This window comes from Jaculus jaculus, chromosome 21, assembly GCF_020740685.1.
Source record: "Jaculus jaculus isolate mJacJac1 chromosome 21, mJacJac1.mat.Y.cur, whole genome shotgun sequence".
Classification (NCBI taxonomy): domain Eukaryota; kingdom Metazoa; phylum Chordata; class Mammalia; order Rodentia; family Dipodidae; genus Jaculus; species Jaculus jaculus.
This window is the reverse complement of record NC_059122.1, coordinates 13,528,677-13,538,547: the sequence shown is the minus strand read 5'-3', so window position 1 is coordinate 13,538,547 and position 9,871 is coordinate 13,528,677. Positions and strand designations below refer to the sequence as shown.

General features: G+C 52.5%; 1 protein-coding gene across 1 annotated transcript; it reads right to left on the bottom strand.

Moving 5' to 3' along the window:
- Positions 1-3,946: 3,946 nt before the first annotated feature.
- On the bottom strand, positions 3,947-9,869 carry Prdx2 (peroxiredoxin 2). Its single transcript, XM_004672453.2, has 6 exons — positions 9,715-9,869; positions 9,086-9,190; positions 8,798-8,951; positions 7,250-7,372; positions 6,972-7,102; positions 3,947-4,289 (listed from the first exon to the last, which is right to left on the bottom strand). Exons 2-6 carry the CDS (start codon positions 9,186-9,188, stop codon positions 4,204-4,206), a joined length of 597 nt encoding a protein of 198 aa, XP_004672510.1. The 5' UTR covers positions 9,189-9,190; positions 9,715-9,869; the 3' UTR covers positions 3,947-4,203.
- Between the last annotated feature and the right edge of the window lie 2 nt (positions 9,870-9,871).

Sequence of the window (9,871 nt, the reverse complement as noted above, 5' to 3'; positions counted from 1 at the left end):
GCGGCTGCCTGGGCTTCGGAAAGCCCCAGGTCTGGGTCCAGAGCTCCAGGGCCTGGGGAGGGCTTGCTTGCCACCTTCTGGGCCCTGGGAGCCATCCCCGTCCCCCCCATCCCCACCCCCACCCCCACCCCGTCCCCGAGCCTCCGTCCACCGCCAGGCGCCCAAGCCGCGGCCGTGCCCACGCCCCCTGCGTCTGATGTGACCCGGGCGGATGGTGCCTGCTGTTACCTCCCTCCGCGTAGCTGCCCGACGCCGTTCCCCCGCCTCAGCCCCCGCCAGGAAGGGCGGCACCCGCCTGCCCGTTTCCCCTCCCGGGTGCCAGGCTTGGAGCGGGGCGACTGCCAGGTCTGGTCCTGCCAGGGCGGCTGCTTGGGCCCGCGGGGCGCCGCCACCGCCCTCTTGCTGGGGCCCTCCCACGCGTCGAAGACCAGGAAGGTGAGAGCTGCTCACGTACCCGGTGGATTCTTGTCTGGCCTTGAACCTGGAAGACCCCAGAGCAGGGGAGAAAGCAAGCCACGGTGGTGGGTTAGACAGGACAAAACTTCCAGCAATTTATATATGGACGATTGCGGGGGGGGGGGGGGGAGATGGGTTAGCGGTTAAAACACTTGCCTGCGAAGCCTAAGGACGCAGTTTCTATTCCCCAGGACCCACGTAAGCCAGATGCACACGGCGGTCCATGCGTCTGCAGGCCCTGGCGCACTCATTTTGCCTCTTTCTCCCTCTGAATCAGGGGGTCAAGACTGGGCTAGGAGTGGACTTTCTTGACACTGAATGGGCAGTAAGAGGCCCTGGGTTCGGTAGCCAGCACCAAGGAAGAGGGCTGGGACTGGTGGTCATGGCATGAAGTCCAGCACTAGACAAGATTGGGCACTCAGGGTGATATGGCCATACATAGATAATCCAACATCAGAGAGGCCGAGAGACACAATCATCTTGAGTTCTAGACCAGCTTAGACTACACAGGTGACTGTCTCAAAAACAAAATGACCACAACCAACCTCTGAATAAATAGCAGCCCTTGGGCTGGGGAGATGACTCAGCAGTTAAATGCATTTGCTTGCAAAGCCTGATGGCCCAGTTCAGATTGCCCAGTACTCACATTAAACCAGATGTGCAAAGTGCAGCACACATCTGGAGTCCATTCGCAGTGGCCACAGCCCTTGGCATGCCCATTCTTTCTGCTCACACAAAAAAATAAAAAAAATAAAAAATTTGAGGCGGGCGTGATGGCACACGCCTTTTATCCCAGCGCTCAGGAGGCAGAGGTAGGATTGCTGTGAGTTCGAGGCCACCCTGAGACTACGCAGTGAATTCCAGGTCACCTGAGCTAGAGTGAGACCCTAGCTCGGAAAAAAAAAAAATCAAATATGAAAAAGTGGGAGCCCCAAGCAAACAGCTAGGCACATGGAGACACTTGAATTTCTGTGCCCAGGACAAGATCAATCCAGAAACACTGCCTAGAATGGAACGATCTTTGGTGCAGTAGAAGAGCTCAAAGGAGGCTCCTTGGGCTTTGGGAAGAGCACATTAATTCCAAGGGGCAACTGAGAACCCGGTTCAGTGGGGGGAGTGGGTCTGTGAAATGAGCTGGTCCTGGAAGACAGGGTGATGCAGTCCTGTAACTCCATCATTTGCAGCCTGAGGTAGGAAGAGGCCAACTCTTGTCTCAATGAAAAGCAGGGGCTGGAGAGATGGCTTAGTGGTTAAGGCACATGCCTGCAAAGCCTAAGGACCCAGGTTCACCTCTCCAGATCCCATGTAAGCCAGATGCACAAGGTGGCATATGCAGTGGTTAGAGGCCCTGGTGTGCCCGTTTTCACTCTCCCTGTCTCCCCCCACCTCTCTCTGTCTCTAATAAATAAATAAAAATAAATCTTTAAAAAAAAATAAAATCAGCCAGGCATGGCAGCTCATACCTTTAATCCCAGCACTCAGGAAGCAGAGGTAGGAGGATCGCCAAAAGTTCCAGGCCGCTCTGAGCCTACATAGTGAATTCCAGGTCAGCTTGAGCTAGAGTGAGACCTTATCTTGAAAAACCAAAAATAAATAAATAAAATAAAAATAAAGAGACAGGCCTGGTGGCTCATGCCTTTAATCCCAGCACTCGGGAGGCAGAGGTAGGAGGATTGCTGTGAATTTGAGGCCACTCTGAGACTACATAGTGAGTTCTAGGTCAGCCTGGACTACAGTGAGACCCTACCTCGAAAAAAAAGACCATAGTAATAAATAAATTTTTTAAAGAGGCTGGTTTAGAGGTTAAAGTGCTTGCCTGCAAAGCCAAAGGACCCAGGTTCAATTCCCCAGGACCCACATAAACCAGATGCACAAGGTGCCACATGCTACTGAAGTTTGGTTGCAGTGGCTGAAGGCCCTGGCATGCCTATTCTTTTTCTTTCGAGGTAGGGTCTTAACCTAGCCCAGGATGACCTGAAATTCACTGTGTATTCTCATGCTATCCTCAAACTCATGGTAATCCTCCTACCTCTGCCTCCCAAGTGCTGGGAATAAAGGCGTGTGCCACCATGCCTGGCTCTGGCGTGCCTATTATCTGCCTGTCTCTCTCTCAAATAGCTAAAATAAATAGTAGGAGGATCACTGAGTTTGAGGCCATCTGAAGACTACATACATAGTGAATTCTAGGTGAAGGTGGCCTAGAGTGAAACCCTACGTCAAAAAAACAAAATTAAAGACAAAAAAAGACAGAAACAAACAAAAACACCAGGGTTAGAGAGATGGCTCAGCAATAAGGCACTAGATCCAGGTTCGATTCCCTAGTACGCATGTAAAGCCAGATGTACAAGGTGGCATATGTATCTGCAGTTCCTTTGCAACTGTTAGAGGACCTGCAGTGCCCATTCTCTCTCTCAAATAATATATATATATATATAAAATAAACAAGCAACCTTTGATTCCAGCACTTGGAAGTGAGATTGCTGAGTTGAGGCCAGCCTGGGACTACAGAATGAGTTCTAGATCAGTCTGGACTAGACTGAGACCCGAAGAGGGAAAAAAAAGGGTGGGGGGGGGCTTGGTGGCACACGCCTTTAATCCCAGCACTCAGAAGGCAGAGGTAGGAGGATTGCCGAGAGTTCGAGGCCACCCTGAGATTACATAGTGAATTCCAGGTCAGCCTGGGCCAGAGTGAGACCCTCCCTCAACAAAACAAAACAACAACAAAGAACAATTGACCAAGCCAGCCTTATTCTGTGGGATGAAACTAGAACTTGGAGCCACAAAGCCTCTTGCTTAAGCTCACACAGCATCAAATGGAAGCTCTGGGAACGCTCTTGTGCAATACTTTTCTCCAAGCAGGAGGCAAGCAGGCATGTCTTCCTGGAACCAGGGACACAGCCCGGGCTCTCCCTGTTGGCTTCGCTTGAGGATCATGTGGATGGTGATCTCCATGCTCTATTTGCCTATTTCTTTCTCTCTAATAAATAAACTACATAAAGAGCTGGGTGTGGTGGTGCACGCCTTTAATCCCAGCACTCGGGAGGCAGAGGTAGGAGGATCTCCACGAGTTCGAGGCCACCCTGACACTTCATAGTGAATTCCAAGTCAGGCCCAGGGTAGAGCGAGACCCTACCAGGAAAAGCACACAAACAAAAACATGTGATTTGAGGAGGTGACGACTTAGTTCAATGGAGGAAGTCTTGCTTAACAGGACTGTGGTGGGAGGGAGGCATTCTAACCCAGGCTGTTGGATGGTGGCGTGTAGGGGCTTACATGCAATGTTTCAGATCGCAGAATGTCCTGGGGGTCACAAGCTGTTCACCACCGCCTGGATGTCTTGCCCAGACCAAGGAAGAAAAGGGAAGGTTTAAGACATGCTCGAGGTCAGGCTGCCACCGCGTGGTGACAATATGCAACTACAAGGTCAGTTTTCCGGGGCAGCTTCTTGGGAGGAACAAGATCAACAACAGCAAGCAGCCACAGACGCACACCAGTCCCTAATACTTTTATTGGTTACCTGTAGGCCTGTGCCTACCTGGGTAGACTCAGAAATGGAGGCGGGGTGTCACTAGTCACCAGATCCCAGGTGGGGAATGAGAACACCTTGGCCCAGGTTCCAGCCCTCCCCCAGACCACAGCCGACTACAGAGCTTAGCGAAGCAGGTCTAGCCTTTTGTGGGTCAGCGAGGACACCCAGGTGTGGGCGCAGGTGGGATCCAACGACCCAAGTTCACCGCTGGTCACGGCCTAATTGTGTTTGGAGAAGTATTCCTTGCTGTCATCCACATTGGGCTTGATGGTGTCACTCCCAGGCTTCCAGCCAGCGGGACAGACTGTGGAAAGACATACAAGGATGCACAAGTGAGCCTTCACCCCACAGTCAAGGTCAGGGACAAACGGTCTAAAAAAAGAGCCTGCACCGCAGGGCATGGTGGCGCACACCTTCAATCCCAGCACTCGGGAGGCAGAGGAAGGAAGATCGCCAGGAGTTCGAGGCCACCCTGAGACTCCATAGTGAATTCCATGTCAGCCTGGACTACAGTTAAGACCCTACCTCAAAAAACCAAAGAGCCTTAACTGCAGAAGAAAAGGCTGTGATCTCAAATGCTGACATAAGACCATAAGTAACGTTGCTTTACTTGACATTTTTCTGCCCCATTCTTCAGGTTCTATTTATTTATTTATATCAAAGCACTGGAGTTTGATCCTAGGACCTTGTGTGTGCTAGGCAAACAGAGCCACATACATAGACTGCTTTCCTTTCTTTTTTTACTACATAGTCTCAGGGTGGCCTCGAACTCACGGCAATCTCCGAGTACTGGGATTAAAGGTGTGCACCACCACGCCCACCTCTTTTTTTTAAACCTTTTAAAAAATATATTTTATTTATTTATTTGAATGAGAGAGAGAGGAAGAGGCAGACAGAAAGAAACAATGGGCAAGCAAGGGCCTCCAGCCACTGCAAATGAACTCCAGACACATGTGCTCCCTTGTGCATCTGGCTTATGTGGGTCCTGGGGAATCGAACTGGGGTCCTTAGGTTTCACAGGTAAACGCCTTAACTACTAAGCCATTTCCCCAGTCCTTTTTTAAACGTTTTAAGACAAAGTCTTCCTCTATAGCCCAGGGTGGTCTTGAACTCACAATCCTTGTACTTCAGCCTCTTGACCTCCTTAGACTACAGGTCTATACCACCAAGCTCAGCACTTTTGTTTATTTATTTTTTTGAGGTAGGGTCTCCCTCTAGCCTAGGCTGACCTGCAATTCATCTCAGGATGGCCTCATACAGCAATCCTCCTGCCTTGGCCTCTGGAGTGCTGAGATTAAAGGTGTGTGCTACCTTATTCTTTTAAAAAGATATATTTTATTTTTATTTATTTGAGAGAGATACAGAAATAGGCAGGTAGAGAGACAGAGAGAGAGAGAGAGAGAATGGGCACGCCAGAGCCTCTGGTCACTGCAAATGAACTCCAGATGTGTGCGGCCCCCTTGTGCAGCTGGCTTATGTGGGTCCTGGGGGGGTTCAAACCTGGGTCCTTTGGCTTTGCAGGCAAGCACCTTAGCCGGTAGGGTCTCACTCTAGCCCAGGCTGACCTGGAATTTACTATGGAGTCTCAGGGTGGCCTCGAACTCACGGCAATCCTCCTACCTCTGCCTCCCGAGTGCTGGGATTAAAGACATGCGCCACCACGCCCGCTCCCCTTGTTCTTTATTAATGGAATCTTGCTATGTAGCCTCAAACACATGATCTTCCTGCCTCAGCCTCCTGAGTGTGCCTTCAACACCATGCCCATCCTTGTAAATGGCTTTCTTTCTTTTACCCTTGCTATCTTATTTTATGCCTTTAATTCACTCTCTTCCTCAGTCCCAGCTCCACTAGACATCGAGTCTGGGGTCAGGTTTTCTTCTTTACACGAGAAGGAGCTGTGATGGGGTTTGCAACTCAGCGATACAGCACTTACCTAATATGTATGGTGCATGGGGTCTTGTTTTGACCCCTGCTTAAAAAAAAAAAAAAGCCAGTCATGGTGGTGCATGCCTTTAATCCCAGCACTCGGGAAGCAAAGGTAGGAGAATTGCCATGAGTTGGAGGCTACCCGGAGACTACATGGTGAATTCTAGGTCAGCCCGAGCTAGAATGAGACCCTACCTCAAAAAAAATAAAAAAAGGGCTGGAGAGATGGCTTAGCAGTTAAGCGCTTGCCTGTGAAGCCTAAGAACCCCGGTTCGAGGCTCAGTTCCCCAGGTCCCACGTTAGCCAGATGCACAAGGGGGCGCACGCGTCTGGAGTTCGTTTGCAGAGGCTGGAAGCCCTGGCGCGCCCATTCTCTCTCTCTCCCTCTATCTGTCTTTCTCTCTGTGTCTGTCGCTTTCAAATAAATTTAAAAAAAAATAAATTAAAAAAAAAATTAAAAAAGTACTCTAATACACTAACTAACATTGACTTAGGACATGACTACTCAAATGCCTCTCTCCCCCCAACCCCACTGTTTTTCAGGCAGGGTCTCATTCTAGCTCAGGCTGATCTGAGACTCACTTTACCCCTAGGCTGACCTTAATGATCATTCCTACCTCAGCCTCCTGAGTGCTGGGATACCACATTTATATTGGGGTATCTCCTGCCCACCCAGAAATCTCCTGTAGACAATGTTTTTTCATTTTTATTTATTTAGTTGAGAGCGACAGGAAGAGACAGATAGAGAGAGAGAATGGGCGCACCAGGGCCTCCAGCCACTGCAAAAGACCTCCAGATGCGTGCACCCCCTCGTGCATCTGGCTATCGTGGGTCCTGGGGAATCAAGCCCTTAACCGGGGTCCTTAGGCTTCACAGGCAAACGCTTAACCGCTAAGCCATCTCTCTGGACCCCCTGAGCCCAATCTTTATGGGCCTTTCTAACATCTATCTCACATAGATGCTTCCAAAGGCAGTGAACATCTGCATGGTGGATGGATCCCTGAGGCCATAGCCACGTGTACACACACACACACACACACACACACACACACTCTCTTACCTTCCCCATGCTCATCTGTGTACTGGAAGGCCTGGACTAAGCGCAGAGCCTCATCCACAGAGCGCCCTACGGGCAAGTCATTGACCGTGATCTGTCGAAGGACACCCTTGGCATCGATGATAAAGAGGCCCCTGAAGACACGAAGACACAGTGAAGGGCTGGGAGCCCTGCTTTCAGAACCAGGGGAGGGCCCTCCCCACCCACACCCCATTAGCTATGGTGGACCCTTCACCTTGGAGACAGGGGCTCTCAGAGTGAACTGAGGGTTCTTGCTATACCTGTAGGCGATGCCTTCATCGTTTTTCAACACGCCATAACTACTGGACAAACTTCTGGTCACATCAGCAAGCAGGGGGATGTTGAGGGGGCCCAAGCCCCCCTCCTTCCGGGGAGTGTTGATCCTGAGGACGAGAGACAAGGTTGGGGCCTCAGAATGCCCAGCACAGCAGGGTCCTCCTCCCTGGGGGCCTTAGGTGTGATAAGAATGGACTCGGGGTGCTGGAAGCCCAAGATAAAGGGTTTAGAGCAGGCCTAGGGAGTCACACCCACCCACCCCACCCGGGGCACCGCGCAGCTGGGGACTCTTTCTAGTAAAAGCAGTATCTCTAGGTGGCTTCACCTGTGCTTGGAGGCTCCAATATCTAGCAGTAGAGACCCCCGCAATAGTAAGAGTTCCCATTGTCCAAGTGTAAAGACAGGGCCGAGTAGAACACTTGCCCAGCAGGAGAGAGGCTTTGGGTACGATCCCCAGTACTACAGAAAATAACCAAAGTGTGTGGGGGGGCGCTGGAGAGCTGGCTTAGCCGTTAAGGCGCTTGCCTGCAAAGCCTAAGGACCCAGGACCCACATAAGCCAGATGCACAAAGTGGCATCTGGAACTCCTTTGCAGTACCTGGAGGACCTGGCACGCCAGCGCCCATTCTCTGGCTCTCTCAAATAAGTGAATAAGAAAAAAAAAAAAAGTGGGTTGGGAGGGGGTAGGTTTCTCATCATCCTCTAGTTCTGGTCTTGAAGCCAGAAACTGGAGTTACTGTTTTCATGAAACAGGGCAAGGTAGCCTGTCTCCTGAGAACCCAGTGGGACAAAGCCTGGAATTCTCTGGCCCTGTCCAGCCAGTTACCAAGCATTGCTGCATCATTGTTAAGGGCTGGGATGCCATTGTTTCCACTCTTTATAAAAATGGGGGGCAGGATGACCTTTGTGCGTCTGGCTTAAGTGGGAATTAAGAGACCAACATGGGTCCTTAGGCTTCGCAGCCAAGCTCCTTAACCAATGAGCCATCTCTTCAGCCCATTGTTTTTTTTTTTATTTTAAATGTAGCATACCTCATTAAATTTTTTTTTGCTTTATTTTTATGTATTTATTTGAGAGAGAGGGACAGAGAGAATGGGCACGCCAGGGCCTCCAGCCACTGCAAAAAACTCCAGACCCATGCGCCCCCTTGTGCATCTGGTTACATGGGTCCTTTGGCTTTGCAGGCAAACGCGCCTTAACCGCTAAGTCATCTCTCCAGCCGCCCATTACTTTTTTTTTTTTTTTGAGGTAGGGTCTCACTCTAGCACAGGTTGACCTGAACTCCACTATAGTCCCAAGCTGGCCTCAAACTCAAGGCATGCCCCGTACCCCTGCGTCCCAAGTGCTGGGACCAAAGGCATGCGGCACCACACCGAGCTCCCTTTTTAAAAATTTGTTTAATTGTACGTGTGTGTGCGGGTGTGGCCAGTGTCTCCTTCTGCCGTAAATACATGCCCAATGCTTGGGTGGCTTTTGCTGCGCCCTCCCCGGTCTGTCCCGTGTCCTCACCCCCGACGCCCGCCCGCTCGTACCACGCCAGGTGGGTGAACTGAGAATCCACGGACACGCCCAGCACCTCGCAGCCCAGCTTTCGGAAGTCCTCTGCACGGTTGCTGAAAGCAATGATCTCCGTGGGGCACACAAAAGTGAAGTCCAGTGGATAAAAGAAGAGGACCACGTACTTCCCTGGGGAGGAGGAGGAGGAGGATAGAGAGAGAGAGAGAGAGAGAGAGAGAGAGAAGGAGAGAAGTTAGCGCCAGCCCCTCTCATGCGCGGGCCCCGCCCCCACCTGGACGCCCCCTTTCCAGAGCCCCCCTCACCTCTATAGTCCGAAAGCTTGACTTCCTTGAAGGCTCCGTCCACCACCGCCGTGGCCGTGAAGTCAGGGGCGGGCTTTCCAATGTGCGCGTTGCCGGAGGCCATGCCTGAGAGCCGAGACCCCACCCCCGCCACCCTCAGTGCGCGCGGGAAGACCCTTTGTCCTCCCTCCCCAAGGTCACACTGCGCACGGGCCTCGACGAGGAGTCGGGGCGGCCCTAGCAGCAGCATTCATCCGCACCCCCGCAGGACCCCGGTCTGCAAGGCCGCTGGAGACCCGTCCCCCACCCCCCACCCCCGCCCCGTTAGCCGGCTACACCGAGTGACCCAGCCACGGATGCCAGGCCTCCCCCGCTGCCCTCGCCGTGATGCAGAGGGGTCGGATCGTGGGGGTGGGGGGAACAGGGGCCTCGTCCCGAAGGAGCACAGCGAGACCTCCGACAGCCAGAGGCTGGGTCTCCTGCCCCCGGGCCTGACACTCCGAAGCTCGGTCCCGGTCTTTCCGCGACAAGGACAAAGACGGCCACCATGGCGCACGGAAAAACAAAAGGCGGCCCAGCGAGTGGGGTCCGCGATCGGGCCGGTCGGGGCTCCCTTCCTTTCTTTCCGGAGGCCCCTCAGGTTTCCATACCTGCGGTGAGCGAGAGCCGGACACGCGGGAGAGCCAATGCACCAGACCGAGGAGATCCGAGCTGAGCCCGGGGCACCTCGGGGACCAGGGAGCCTTTTATGCGCGGTCCAAACCATGCAGTGCGCGGCGCCGGGGAGGTGGGTGGCGCGGCCGGGTC